This window comes from Ahaetulla prasina, chromosome 1 (assembly GCF_028640845.1).
Source record: "Ahaetulla prasina isolate Xishuangbanna chromosome 1, ASM2864084v1, whole genome shotgun sequence".
In the NCBI taxonomy this organism is placed as follows: Eukaryota; Metazoa; Chordata; class Lepidosauria; order Squamata; family Colubridae; genus Ahaetulla; species Ahaetulla prasina.
This window is the reverse complement of record NC_080539.1, coordinates 80,416,406-80,431,818: the sequence shown is the minus strand read 5'-3', so window position 1 is coordinate 80,431,818 and position 15,413 is coordinate 80,416,406. Positions and strand designations below refer to the sequence as shown.

Sequence of the window (15,413 nt, the reverse complement as noted above, 5' to 3'; positions counted from 1 at the left end):
ATTGCTGCAGCCAATATAGATTAGGGTTAAAAAAAACAGGAATGTGGTTTAACTACTGGGTTGTGCTGCAGTGAAAGCAAACACAATCAAAATATGCACAATTTATTGAAGTTTTGTTTGCATCCATGCCACAGGCATCTTGTTTGGTCCTAGGAAACCATCGTCTAAGTTATCTCTCACAACACAGCCTATAACGATTATTTTCATTAATTTTATTGTTTGCGGCTTTGGACTCTGTCAACATTTTAGTCTGAGGGAAAATACTCTTGCAAATAAATACTTTTATTCAGATAGCTGATTTCACCATCGCCATCTGCTCTGAACAAAAATCAGAGAAATAACTTCTCTTGCTGCAGTTTTAGTAGTTTCTTTGTGTATGTGTTGGATTGGACTGTAGATTTTTCCATCTAAACATGCCTCAGACAGCTTCCAGAAACGCTAGCATGTAGCCACACTGTCTCCTGAAATGCTCTGTTCTTTCCCTACAACTGCTAACAAATTGCCTGCATATCGGAAGGAATGAGCTTATAAGTCAAAATCACTATATGAGAAGAATGGTAAGGCCTTGCCAGAGCAAAGACCCTCCCTTTCATGAAAACATTAAATCTCAGATTCTGAGAGTTTGTGATAATAAAACGTTTCACTCAAGAGTTGAGAGTTTACACGTCAATGGATGCCATTGAGGCTCTTTCAAAAATATTTTTTCAGTTTATTTGTCACATACTGTACAAGTTCATTCTTCTAGCAAGAACAAGTAGCTAAATATGAAATAAGTAGCATAAGCATTATATATTTGTTTTTCTACCTCCAGACCAAAATGATTTAAGGATCGGTACATAGTCAGGGAGTCTTTATAGAGACAAACCCATAAAGTACAGTGAAAGACCTATTTATAGTTGTGATATAACTGCAAATATCTTGGATTTAGGACTAGGAAAACACAGCTTAAAGTCCACCTTCAAGCATGGTGACAATGACTTAAGGTCACCACTCATTGTCTCTTCCTACTCATGTGGTAGTGGTTGTAAGAGAAATTGGAGAAGGGACTGCTTTGGGGCAGTTTATATTCCTGGAAGAAAGCAGGATATAAATCAATCAAAGCTCAGCAGGATATCAGTAGAGTACTCTTCCTTTTTGCTCTCCAATTTTCTAAGAGTCTAAAGTATATTTCTAGATTCTTCTTGAGCTAACTTCCACATGAAGACATAGTTAGCCAACTATGGCTATGGCTTACAAACTATAGAAATTACATATTGTGCAATGTATCTGCAGTTTTCAACAAGCAATTTCTGGGTAGCTGCTCTTTTTCTATTCAGGGTAATTCTAAGTATTAATTTTTATAGTAACGTATTTGGTGCCTGATAGGATTTCCTTGATGTTATTTGTTGTGATTGTATATTGAACGTGTTCTACAACAGTCTTATATTTGGCAAGGATTATTGACTTGATGAATTAACATTATGTGTTGCAGACTTAAAGAGGCTGAAGAAGTATGTAGACAGAAAAAAGGAAAATCACTTTACAATATAAAACAAAAGCATGATTCTGGAATTGTAAGTACAATTACTCTTACTAACTATGAAAAAATGTTAAATCTTAAACCAAGATGTAGAAAATGAATGCAAGGTCTTAAAATAAAATTTAAGCAGCTCACTAGATTTAGGTAATAGTGATGTTGATGGCAGTACACTAAGCACCAAATAGCTCTAAATGATCTATTGTAGTCAGTTAACCATAAAGCAGGATAAATGGTTTTGTTTTAAGTATCTGGAGATTATATCTTGGGGAAAACTCAACTTCATATCCAAATAGTCTGTTTGAATTGAATTTTGATATCTGAGTTATAGAAAAATTGTTCCCCATGGTTCTTTGTCTTGTTCGGGGCTATTAACAGCGAATCTTAACTCTGTGACATTTCCTGGTAACTACTTTTTAAACTATCCATTGTCAGACACACATTCACTAAGGATGTAGGTCATAACCACTTTGATGTGCAGGGGCTTTTTAATGTTTTCCATAGGGAGATAAATGTTTCAACTGTTTTTTATGCATACATAGAAGACTTTTGATCCTATAAGGTAGCACAGTTATTTTTCAGGAAGCAGAGTTAGAGTAATGCTGTTCAGTATCAAAGTTACAGATGTAGGACTGTGAAAATAATGGGATACCCTTTGAATGATATAACAGGTTTCTCAGTGTTTATGAATATGCTGTGAAATACTGAATCTCTTCTTGCTCACTCTGTTCTGTGTCCTTCATTTTCAGAAAGCAAAGATAAGTATGAAAATATGAAGGAAGACTTACGACTTTGTACCCAGACTCAATACATTGATCATGCCTTGGGGAGGTAGGGGAAAGGAAATATTACCATTCAGGCCATTTGTTTTCTTGATTTTCTTGCATTCTGTTTTCTGTTTACACTGACTACTATGAACATTCACTGATAAACAGATTTGCACGATGGATACCCAGTAATGGAAGCTAATTGATATCCCTTACAGACACCCCATATACTACATTCTTTCCATCCAAACATTATTTTGAAATTTATACGGTAAAATACTAATAAAGACTAAAGTAGTCTGTGTAAGCAGCAGTATTTCAGTATGTCCTAAATATACTGAAAAATTTATAAACATCTAACTTCATATAGATGTTCTGCAGGAATTTTTTTTCCCCAAAGCAAACACATTACAACATTGCATTTAGATTAGGGAGAATGTTACTTCTCAAGAACTGTTTGTATCTATTTCCTATTGACCTTGTAAGTGTACTCTGAATTGGTAAAAGTGTTTCTTTTACACTCTAAGCCATGATCTCCAAAGTTACTTCATTGCCTCCTGACAAAACATGTCATAAATATGACATTCAGCCCAGCTATTATTATAATTGACAAAGTTGATCGTGATTTGTTGATATTGATGAATGGAACGAAAATAAAAAGGGAAACCCCAATTATAGTTAAGCACAGGACTCACTTGGTAGATACCAAACAATCTCGGGTATTTCAATATTATATTCATTGAAGAAACTGTTCGCAGAGTAACAGGAAACTTGTGGTAGACTTTCTATCAAACTCTTGAGTTAAAAAAAATTAAAGAACTAAAGATCTTTCCCTTTTCTCATTCTAAATTATGAAGGATTATTAAGGGCCTTGGTTTTTCTGGTGATAAAACAAAGATGATTACTTCTGTTTGATCTCACATTTTATTAAGTACTTGTATCTCAAAAAGTACAGCAGATGCAATTGTTTTGCAATACTTCTGTCTCAACTGCTAAAAACGATTTAATGATTGGGCAGATCTAGTTTACCACATTTTCTCCACACTTTCTAAGAGCAACTTTTTAAAAGATTTAAAAAAAAAAAAAGCCAAAAGTAGGGAAATGATGTATATATCTCAATGCCTCTTAGCATAGAAGGTGCTAGAGTGATGCAATTTCTACGTTTTGAAATATTTATTTTTCTCCATGTAACCCACTATATGATACCTGGTTGTCCAGAGATTAATATGTGATTCCAGGAATCATAAGGGCTGCATAAAATATGACCTCAGGAATTGAATTTTTAAAATACCAATCACTAAAAAATATATTTTTCCTCCACTGGGAAATGATTTCCTGTTACATAATCAGCTTGAAACTCTTATCATCTTTCAGGATAGCCCCAAAACTGCATTATATGATCCAATAGCATCAAGAATAAAGATTATTTCTTTTGGGAAAGGGAAAAGAGAAGATTGTTACAAAAAGATCTATCAAAAGCAATTAAAGAAGTAAAACATATTTTAATAGCACTGATTAAAACTCATGTTTGTATTTATGTAATTTATAGTCTTGCTGTTTCTGCATTTTTTTCATTTAAATGCATTTAAAAACATTGAAGCATGTTTCTGTTTTGTAGATTTCCTGTTCCCTTCAGTATCTACTGTGTGTATATTGCCATTCTAAACTGAATAATGCTACACTTAACAAAGATCGCTATGTGCAATATTGTATTTAGTGTTTCTATTCCAATTTTTTTTAGAATGTTAATTTATATGAAAAATAAAAGAAATAATGAGATCGATGTTGTATTATGCATATAGTACTTCAGTTTTTGTGGCTCTGAGATGATTGACAATCACTCTGATTGCAAAAAAGTGGATTTTTTTATTAAATAAAATTAAAACTTCCTCTTTTGAGAAATGTACAATATAAACATCAATACCAGGGAAGATACTCGAAAAGATAATAAAAAAATAGATCGGCCAACACCTAGAAAAGAGTAAAATAATAACTAGCAGTCAGCACGGTTTTGTTAAAAATAGATCATGCCAAATCAATCTTATTTCATTTTTCAACATAGTGACTAAATTAGTAGATCAGCAAAATACTGTGGACATAATATACTTAGACTTCAGCAAGGCATTCGACAAATTAGACCACGACCTACTTCTTCATAAGTTAGAAAAAAGTGGGATAGATAGCTTCACCATCAGATGGATTTGCAACTGGCTGACAAACCATACTCAATTTAATGGGTCTATGTCTACATAGAGAGAAGTAAGCAGTGGGGTGCCACAAGGTTCCGTCTTAGGCCCAGTAATCTTCAATATCTTCATAAACGACTTAGATGAAGGAATAGAAGGGGAACTCACCAAATCTGCAGATGATACTAAGCTGGCAGGAATAGTTAACACCCTAGAAGATAGGCTCAAGATCCAGTTGGATCTTGACAGACTTGAACACTGGGCCCTATCTAACAAAATGAAATGTAGAGAAAAGTAAAGTCTTACACTTAGGTAAGAAAAACCAAAAGCACACATATAAACTGGGGAAAACCAGGCTTAATAGCAGTGACTGTGAGAGGGATCTTGGAGTCTTAGTGGACAATCAACTAAATATGAGCCAGCAGTGTGCAGCAGCAGCCAAAAAAGCCAACACAATCCTAAATTGCATTAACAGAGGGATACAATCAAGATCAAGTGAGGTACTAATACTACTCTATAAAGCCCTAAGACCACACCTAGAGTACTGCATCCAGTTTTGGTCACCACACTATGAAGATGTTGAGACTCTAGAAAAAGTGCAGAGGAGAGCAACCAGGATGATTAGGGGACTGGAGACTAAAACATATGAAGAACAATTACATAAACTGGGCATGGCTAGGCTAGTGGAGAGAAGGACCAGGGGAGACATTATAGTAGTGATCCAATATTTGAGGGGCTGCCACAGAGAGGAGGGGGGGGTCAACTGTTTTCCAAAGTACCTGAAGGCCAGACAAGGAATAATGGATGGAAACTTAACAAGGAGAGATTCAACCTAGAAATGAGGAAGAACTTTCTGACAGAACAATCAACCAACGTAACAGCTTGCCTTCGGACATTGTGGGAGCTTCATCACTTGAGACTTTCAAGAAAAGATTGGACTGCCATTTGTCAGAAATGGTATAGGGTCTCCTGCTTAGGTGGGAGGTTGGATTAGATGACCTGTAAGGTCCCTTCCAACTCTGTTAATCTGTTAAATCTAAAACAACACATAAAGGCAACACCAAAGGAAGACTCAGAAAAGCTGAGGCATGCTTTCTAGCTCAGTTTAGCACTTATCAATAGCAATAGTACTTTGACCTATATACTGCTTCATAGTGCTTTACAGCCCTCTCTAAGTGATTTACAGACCCCAGCAATCTGGGTCATCATTTTATTGGTCTCAGAAGGATGGAAGGCTGAAACCTTGAGCCTGCCAGGATCGAACTCCAGCAGTTGGCAGAGTTAGCCTGCAATACTGCATTCTAATTACTGTGCCACCAGGGCTCCATTTGTGATATTGTTCTCAACCTATTCAGATTTAAACCAGGGGACGTTCCTCTGGTAATCACAATAGCATTTAGGCTTACATATTGCCTCAGAATGCTTTACAGCAAAGGTCTCCAACCTTGGCAACTTTAAGACTTGTGGACGTCAACTCCCAGAATTCCTCAGCCAGCTTTGCTGGCTGAGGAATTCTGGGAGTTGACGTCCACAAGTCTTAAAGTTGCCAAGGTTGGAGACCTCTGCTTTATAGCACTCTTTACAATTTACACTGTACTGTAGAAGGATTATTCGCATATTGCCCCCAACAACCTGGCTCCTCATTTTACTAAACTTGGAAGGATGGAAAACTGAGTCAACCTTGAGCCCAGCAGGATTCATCTCCAGGCTGTGGGCAGAGTTTGCCTGCAATACTGCGCTTTAACCACTGGACCTCTAGGTCTCTTACTCTGGATTACTCTGACCATACCTCATTTCTCTCAGCCATACCCCATTCAGGAAATGCATCCAGCTCTGAATTATTGAAATCTATACAATCCCATTTTCTAGATTGAAACTGCTATAAGAAATTGTCAGCAGAATGCCTGGAGCAGTATTGGGCAGATGTAAGAATTGCATCCATTTTAGCTTTAGTCCCATCCATTAATGAAATTTAGCCCCACTCATTTAACTAAAGTACTATGGACTTTACCAGAAAAAAAGGAATTCCATTTCTAACCTCTAAACAAGCATTACAGTGCAAAATAGCATCCTCTTCTACTTTTGTCAATTGGTTGCAAATAATCTGTGTAATATGGCTTATTTTAAAGAAGTGTCATCGTATGACATTCATACTTTCTTCAAACGAATGCAATTCATGCTTTGGTTTTTTTAGTTGGTTTCTACTGACTTTAAAGGCTAACTATATCATATTGCTTTCTCATCTCACCGCAGCTATGTATGGTGCCAGGAAAAGAAGCATAAAACAATAGATTTGAGGGTAAGAATTAATTAGAGATTATCGTCCCAAAGGTGCTTTTTCAAAAGGCAACTGGACTTCCTTTGTTTTTCTTGAAGACATTTTGCTTCTTTTCCAAGAAGCTTCTTCAGTTCTGATAGACTGAAGAACTGCCAGAACTGAAAAAGCTTCTTGGATGAGAAGCGAAACATTTTCAAGAAAAAAAAAAGTCCAGTTGCCTTTTTAAAAAGCACCCTTGTGACAACCATGACTTGGGCCCTGAGAATCTTGATAGACAAAGATGATGGTTTTATTGTCAGTAGTTTGGGATATGTAAATTACAATATATGCTATGTTTGCAAATAACTCTTAGTTGCCAGGTTCTTATTCCAAACTATCTACTGAAAATTCAAAACATGGTTATTGTAAGAATATCTTACAGTAAAAGATTGGCAATTGAAAGCCTACCCAAGACAAGGAGCTGGGTTATCTTTGTATTGGGTATTATCTGTAAATATGAAAATTTATAACTGATGGATTAATCTATCTACCACCAGATGGCAGGCTAATGTCTTAAAATATTAGTTTTGGATTAGCAAGAAAAATGGTTTTATCTATCTGTAAATTTTGTATCATACTGAATAGTATTATAGCCATTAGCTCAGATTATCTTTCTGCATTAATTTATGTGGTTCCCATCATTCCAATTCTAAAGGCCTTGTTATCTGGAACCATAGGAGCTATTGTAACACAACTGGAAAAGATGCCAGCTTGGAGAAAGTGGCAATAGTACTTCCTTAACAATTCAATGCAAGATGTTTTGCTATAAAGTTGAAAAAAGAATACCATGCAACAAGAATACAGGGGTTTGTAGTGGTTTGGGAAGAGCATAAAGTGGCTTTGATTCAGATTTAACCAAACTAATTTAATTTAATCAATGTGCTTAAGTTATGCTTAGGTATGTGTCTTGCCAGTCTAGCTCTTGTAGGACAGGTTGAATGAAGAATTCATGATTCCCAACACTAGGCATGTGTTGGTCTGTTTATAACCCTGATTTCTGCCTTGTCTATAATCATGGCTACTGTTGACAATAACCCATTAGAACTCAGTAATTAGGCTAATCCAGTTCCTTACTGGGCAAGACTCAGCATCTCTGCCAAGCAAAGGCGGAAGAGCTGAAAGGAAAGAGCTGTTGAGATCAGGACTGGCTGTTGCCTAATTTGGACGACGACTCTGGTTATAACTAAGATGAATTGATTTCAGTGGCTCACTAGAACTAAAACTGGATCCAGTTCAGTGCCGCTTCTATAGAAGAAGAACTTCATGTAACTGTCTATAACTTCACGTAAGAGAACCGTGCAAGATTCCTTTGTATGGAGCTGAGTATTATTGATTTCCTGAATTAGACCACTCCTGTGTTATGAATATTGATAGAATATCCTTGTTCATATTTTTTGGGGACATGTTTAATTTTGATCCCAGAACAGAAATCTGTTCCAGTGATTACTTATTTATTGTTCCGTGTCATATCTAGGATAATACTGCTTTGATACCTAGTCCTATACCTTTCACTAAAAAGAATATAGAAAGTTGCAATGAGGAACATAGTTGAGATGTTAGAAAATCCAGTAGCCCAATTTTAGTACAGTTGTAATGAAAGATTTCCTTCATTTATTTCCATTAAAATACTTTCATATGACAACAGCTCCAACTGCTTATCAAAAAAATACAGTAATGATAACTATATGTTATGTTAATGTTATGTTGAAATTTGGGTACAACTATTCCTTTGGAGTAGTACAATCATGATGCCCTTAAATTCATTTTTATCCATTTCAAAACATCAATCAATAAACCCAGTTTATTTAAATATTGAGATTTTATATATATTATACATAACATACATTGCATTGACATGGGACCTTTAATTTCTGAAATACTGCTTAACTACAGCCATATCCTTGGGGTTGATGACATGCAATAAAACTGGAGAATTAAAAGTTCTCTGTCTGTGATATAACAGAAAATTGGAAATTAATGTGTGTCTATTACAATAACAGTTTCCATACATACAATATCAGAGTGATAGGTTTCACTGGTTATTTTCAGCTACACATATGCTGCTTTTAACTGAAATAGTCTATAATGGCTCTATATTTTAATTATTTCATATTTAAATTAAGTGGATGAAGAAAACTCCCTAACAAAGGTAAACTTAAGCTCTACGAATATATACATGAAACAAATATACATGAATTCCATAGATCTCTAGAGTAGCTTTTTTTCTATAATTTAACAATAATACGCCTAAAAATAATTGTTATATTTATAATATTTATTCCACTTCATTTTCATTTATAAAACAAAATTTAAATAGTATGAACTATTACAACATTAACTCAACTCTTATAAAACAACCCAAAAAGCATTCCCCTATCATAACAGATCTGGTTTGTTTGTAACAGACTGGTAAAGAGCTCCCTCTAAATAATCATCCTACATTATTGCTTGAACAATTATTTACCAAGTCCTAACAATAAGAACCAAATGTTCTCTTTCTCCAAGAAGCAGTGTTCTTGGGCAGCAAGCTCGTACGTAAAAATACAGCTATCCTAACTAGTTTTTCCCTAATATCTTTGATAGAAATCATAAGTTATGATCATTAAAACCACCAAAGCAAGTCCCGTTCTTCTTTACTGTACTTTTCTAAGCATGATATTTTTATGTAACATCAAGGGATTGAATTCTAAGGCCCACATACCTACCCAAACCCCTCTTCCTGTGCCAATTCCCATAATTGACAAGCCTAATGGAGATCAATCACTCAAAATCTCTCAAAGTAACCTGTCTAGTATAAAAAGAAAACTATGCCATTGAACCCTTGAGGTGGCATCTATTTGCACCTTTGTTCAACCCTTTCTGATCATGTCTGGAGGAAACTAGTAGCATAAAAAACTTATTTGAACATTTGAATATTTTGGCTATACTTATCACAAATGCAAACTTCAAGCCATGCAATGGGGTCACCATCAGAGTTACCCAGAAATTTTCAAAGGAATCTCAGTGGTAACTTCTGGAACATGCAAAACCCTAACATGCAGCCTTGTATTAAATTGGATTTATCAAGTTTTCATACATTAAATTTTATCCTACGTAGATGTAATTTTGTATAAAGGAAACACAAGTTAATTTAAAGAAAGAAATACACTATGTTGCTTGCTTTGTGCTATGGTATTGCTATAGATCAAACACAATATTGTTTTCCTTCACAAATGTAGTCACTCAAAATAGATGGAGATAAATTCATAAAAGTGAGTCTAGGGATGGAAAATTAACACTAGCAAAATCCTGTGAGCTGTGAGGGATAATCTGCTCTTGTATTTAAGATTTATCTCAACCCTTCAAATATTGAGTCATCTCACAAATTATACATGCTCATGTCTATATTAAAAAGTTTAACAATTATTTGCAGTAACATGACAAATGAGACATTGTTGTAGTACTCTGTACTTGAGACAATTTAGTTGAAAATGGGGATAAATCCACTTCAGCCTTTTCATTGGAAAGTGCAAGCTGATATATCCATGGAAGATAAGGCTCTTATCAATCAAGACAGATCACTGCTTCCCTTTGCTGTTCTAGCTATATCCATCCCACGGAAGACAGGATTAAATAGTCAGAAATAAACCAAAATGTTAAGGAGAATGAGATAGGAAAATGACAAAATACTTCATCCAGCCATTATTCATCCAAAAGCGTGAAGTGAAAGCCAAAACGATTTCCACACAGTGGAAGGAAGAGTTAACTGCTGAATTTATATCACTGGCCCCCCAAATGTTCACTTTCACATCAAACAATGACTTCTCACTTAGTGGCAAGCCCAGTGGTCAAAGAGCTGTTTGGGTAATAAGGATGGCATGTTTTGATCAGGTGATAGCAGCCTTTATTTCCAGTAGGTAAACAAAGCAAAGCTGCTGTAGAAATGTTTCCAAAATGAGTCAAGGAAAAAACAGTCAACCAGTTTTGTGTCTGAAGAAAGACAGGTTTAAGGCAGAGTCAGCTGCCAACGCTCACTTTTATTGTTTGCCTGTACTGCTCAGGCTTACCGACATACATCGGCATTGCTTGACTTTCTGGATCTTCTTAAGTCGAAAAGGTGGGTCCAGTTCAGGGCACTCTAGCTCCACTGTGAAGGAGGTGACCTTCTGAGGCTTGCAAAAGGCACACGATTGGAAAGACTCCTCCTCTTTTTTTACATGCCGGGGGATATAGAAGGAGTTGCACTGGCCATAGCAGAAGCGGTTTATAATCGTGCGGCTAAGGCAGCCCTCCTCGCTGACAGTCTGCCGTAAGGGCTGGGTTTTGCACCAATCACTTTTCAGATATTTCCTCTCTGTAACCACCAAAGCCTCCTGGCTGGAGGCCAGCACTTCTTTGTTCAGATGTGGTCGCCGGTCAGAGTTATTACTTCTGCTGCCTTTGTAAGGGGAAGGGATGGCTCCCGCAGGACGGTTTTTCCTGGGTTCTATCACTTGAACCAGAGTGGACATGAGAAACAACGATAAAGCAAGTTTCCAGATCATCCTGCAATAAGATACCAAAACAAGGATAGATGTTATCCCTCTAGAAAACAGTCAAGACATCATATATCATTCTAAGCATTCTAATTCTGCACTCTCAAAGGATTTTTAGGAAATAACTCTGAAATAAATAAGCAATTGAAAATGAACGAGCAGAACAGTATATCTTTAGGAGTTGTTTTTTTTTAAAAGAAAAAGACTGACTTGACTTCATTAACAGCATCACTAATATATCTTTTGGGGGGCTCAGAATCTGTTTTAGAGGACTCTTACTTCAATCCAAAATTTATTTGTATTTTATTAAATGTATTGATCTCCTATCTTACCACAGAATAACACTCAAGAGTTCACTTCAGTTCTGGAATTAAACTTTTGAAAATGTCAATTGCACATTTATAATTAGAATATACATCATATACCTGGCAGAAAAATTACTTTGCAATTAAACCAACTTGTGACAAATGTTCTCCTAAAATATCACAAATACAAGACAGTACCATTATACTATATAGTTGTCCTATAAAAGATTGTAATCACCAAGGCTCCACCTCTTTTCAAACAGAGGAGTTAGACAGGGCTAATTATAATATGACTAATAGTAAAGGAAGGAATGAGAGAATAGAATAAATATTAGTGCCTATGAAATTGTTTATAAGTTGATCAAATATTTGTTTTAAAAAAGTAAAGATGCCTCAGATCCATATCCTACCCTTGGCAACATTACAAAAGAGGTTTGACACTGCCTTTTTCTAGATTTTTAAAAATATTTTAAAATATTTCTCAATGTTCTCTAGTGATTTCCCGTCTAAGTATTAAGTTGGCCCACACAAGGTCAACCATCTGCTGCCACCAGCTAAGCTATTAAAATGCAGTCCGTATGATTTTTTTTTCATCCTGGAGGCAAACAATAGGATTTAATTCCATAAAATATTTTGGAGCAGGGAACAGGACATGAACACACAACCCATATGAAACTTTTAAAAATTGCTCATTTTTTTTTCTCTTGGGATTGTCTGTCAACGATACGGGAAGTTCTGAAGTCCCAGGAAGAGACACAGCTGCTTTAAAGAGCTGCAGAAAATGTTCCTATCTTCTCCATAGCACTTTTTTCTGAATTCTTTTCAAAGTACTCCATGCCCTACTTTGGGGGCCTAAGAGCACATTCATGAAAACATGTCTTAGGAACCGGGAAGAAGAGAAATACATATGATAATTTTCCCCTACTTATGCAAACGGGCAATCTCATCTTCTCACTTCCGTACACTGATAGCCTCTCTCTGCAATGTGTAAAACTTACAACTCTACACAATCACAAGCATACCTAAGGCCACCTTCTTCTTCTAGTATTTTAATTGATGTTATGACCAATAAGAAAAGTTTTTTCAGTTGCTTTCTGGGAAGAAAGGAGGTACCATAATGATTATGCTCCTCGCCCATCAGTTAATTATCAGACTGATTGTGCCCAGTGAAAAGAGGGACAGGGTGCAAAACATAAGAGGTATGACAGAGCCTAGAACTGCCTTGCCAGATGTCTGTCCTAGTCCAATTTTTGAAATGAACAGAATTAAGTCACCAGAGCTCAATATAATGGAATTGGTCCACACCATTCTTCCCAAGCACAAGGCCAAATACAATAAGAATGATGCTTATATAACAAATATATCCAGATGCTTCAAGTAGATTCTATATGAGAGTCAGTCACCTGAGATGGAATCAGACAAGTATCTGATCTCGGGCTTTCTTTTTGGCCATGTACTACGCAGAGAGACTGGAAGAAAATGATTCTCTGACATAAAACTGAGACTGCTCACTGAGTTGCATAATTATAGAATTCAGGAGCACAAGCACAAATCTGCCTTAGGTTATTGTATATTTGGGAAGGGGGTATTTTGCATATGGAGTTAAGTGCATAAACTGGTTGATACACAGAAGAGAATTTGAGTTTAACTTAGGATGTGAGCATTCTGAAGCTACTTACCTAAGCAGAAAATTGATGCCAAAATCCTGAGCCATTCACTTGACCTTCTGGAAGTAGAAGGGACTATTGTCTTAGTATCCTGCAAAGAAAACAATAATTAAAAAAGATAGTGAGCACAGCTATTTTACCAACACAAAGTAACAGAATCATCAGTGCTTGGAAGGGGCATAAGGGGCATGCATAAGAGCACAAACGTGCCTACCGTTCCTGTCCTATTGTTTTTCTGTTTTTCTTCATATGTATATATATATGCTTATACCTCCTTATATTTCTTCATATATATGTTTATATACTATATAATCTTTTTGTGTGATGCTTATGTATATTGTTGTGACAAAATAAATAAATAAAAAAATAAATAAATTTTTTTGCATAATTTAAATTATTTATACATTAAGTTTGACTTATCCTAATTATGCTTCTTCAATTATCTTAAATCTTGAAAAAGATGTTTATTTCTAGCTGTTGCAGAATCAAAATCCAGCAGAAATCGATGAGCTTCTCTTGTAAATAAGTGTGCTCAGGATCACAGCCAAAATGTAAAATGATTATCTCCATCAAAAGACTCCTGCCAGGCTTCAGAGGAGTCATCACACTCTATTTGCCTAACACTCAGCTATTGTGGCCAAAACCATTGGATATCAACTGGATATGCAGAGGCCAAATTCCTTTCCAATCAGCTAATCACAGCCTTCTCTGGAGATGCAACTGAATCTAGTATTATTCCTTTCCTTCCTTGTTGCCAGACCCAAAAATATACAAACAATGAGTCAGAACTTCATCTGAATCAAAGCTTATTTAATTATTCTAAATTCAAGTGATTGGAAAACAGATAGACATCATTGCTTTGGATATTGGGCTTTCCTACTTATTCATATGAATCCAAAAACTAATGCCATTGTACAGATTATTGTAATGAAATAATCCTTCCCTCCTTTTTCGTTCTAGAATTCTAGAGATGATTTTTTTTAAAAAAAAGTATTATATTCATTTTCCACATTCTATATCAGATTCTAAAAGTTCATAAGAATTCTGCTTTTTTGTCTATTTCTCATAGGTATCTTTGTTAAAAGTTTTGTCTAATAAAAAGCTGGGCTACTGCACTTCAGTCAACTTAGGATTTCCCCTGAAGACCATTAGGAAGCTTCAGTTGGTGTGGTGCATGAGGCAGCCTGGATCAGGAATCTCCAACCTTGGCAACTTTAAACCTGGAGGACTTCAACTCACAGAATTCTGGGAGTTGAAGTCCTCCAGGCTTAAAGTTGTCAAGGTTGGGGAATTCTAGGAGTTGAAATCCTCCAGGCTTAAAGTTGCCAAGGTTGGGAAATTCTGGGAGTTGAAGTCCTCCAGGCTTAAAGTTGCCAAAGTTGGAGACCCCTGGCCTGGATAGTTATTCCAAAGTTCCCCCACGTAATGCATTTTCTTTGCTAACAATTAGCTGCACTGCATGCCTCTGGAATCTTTATTGATCCCCAAATTCAAGATGCTGGTTATATCTTTTAAAATTCCATATGGCTCAGGATCCAGATGTCTTTATGACTGCCTTTTCCAAACTAAAACTATCCATATGATCAGACTGGGGAGAGAAAGCTTGATGAGAGTCCCATCAAGCCTTCTCAATACTGGTTGAACTGTGAAATATTTTGTCCCCACATATCTGGACCACCCCATTTTTGCTGGATTTTAAATTGGCCACAGAGATGTACCTATTCAATAGACCATTTGGTATGAGGACTCGCTACTCATCCATAACCCTGTTGGCAGGATGTCTTTTGTTTGTACTGGTCAATCTGCTTTTACTCTTTTTAATCCCTATTGGTGAACTCAGTGTCCCCAAGCCACTTTGGACAACAGTGCCGGATCTTAAAAATAAGTTGATTTATCTTAGGTAGACTTCAAAAGAAAATGATTGAGAGACACCCATAGTGGGTTGAAAGATGGGCAGCTATATAAATGTTTAAAATAAATGCAATAACAAAATATATGTGAAATATATGAATATATTATAAATTCAATTTGATCAAGAGGATCAAATCCCCCTAGAACTTTTGGAAGAAAAATATTAAAAATTCTGGGTATAATGAAAGAATATTGCAAATCAGGTAAGTATCATCAAGGAAAAGAATTTG

The 15,413-nt window shown here is 35.9% G+C and overlaps 2 protein-coding genes across 2 annotated transcripts in view; one reads left to right on the top strand and one right to left on the bottom strand.

Annotated features, from left to right (window-relative positions):
- FMN2 (formin 2) overlaps positions 1 to 4,066 on the top strand; it is a 224,110-nt gene extending 220,044 nt beyond the window's left edge. Inside the window, exons 17-18 of the mRNA XM_058165778.1 lie at positions 1,472 to 1,553; positions 2,266 to 4,066. Of these exons, the coding sequence (XP_058021761.1) occupies positions 1,472 to 1,553; positions 2,266 to 2,292 (109 nt within the window). The 3' untranslated portion in view covers positions 2,293 to 4,066. The remainder of the gene's footprint in view (positions 1 to 1,471; positions 1,554 to 2,265) is intronic.
- A 4,406-nt stretch (positions 4,067 to 8,472) lies between these two features.
- GREM2 (gremlin 2, DAN family BMP antagonist) overlaps positions 8,473 to 15,413 on the bottom strand; it is a 37,751-nt gene continuing 30,810 nt past the window's right edge. The window contains exons 2-3 of the mRNA XM_058165765.1: positions 13,285 to 13,363; positions 8,473 to 11,310 (exon numbers count right to left, since the gene is read on the bottom strand). Of these exons, the coding sequence (XP_058021748.1) occupies positions 10,803 to 11,310; positions 13,285 to 13,319 (543 nt within the window). The 5' untranslated portion in view covers positions 13,320 to 13,363 and the 3' untranslated portion in view covers positions 8,473 to 10,802. The remainder of the gene's footprint in view (positions 11,311 to 13,284; positions 13,364 to 15,413) is intronic.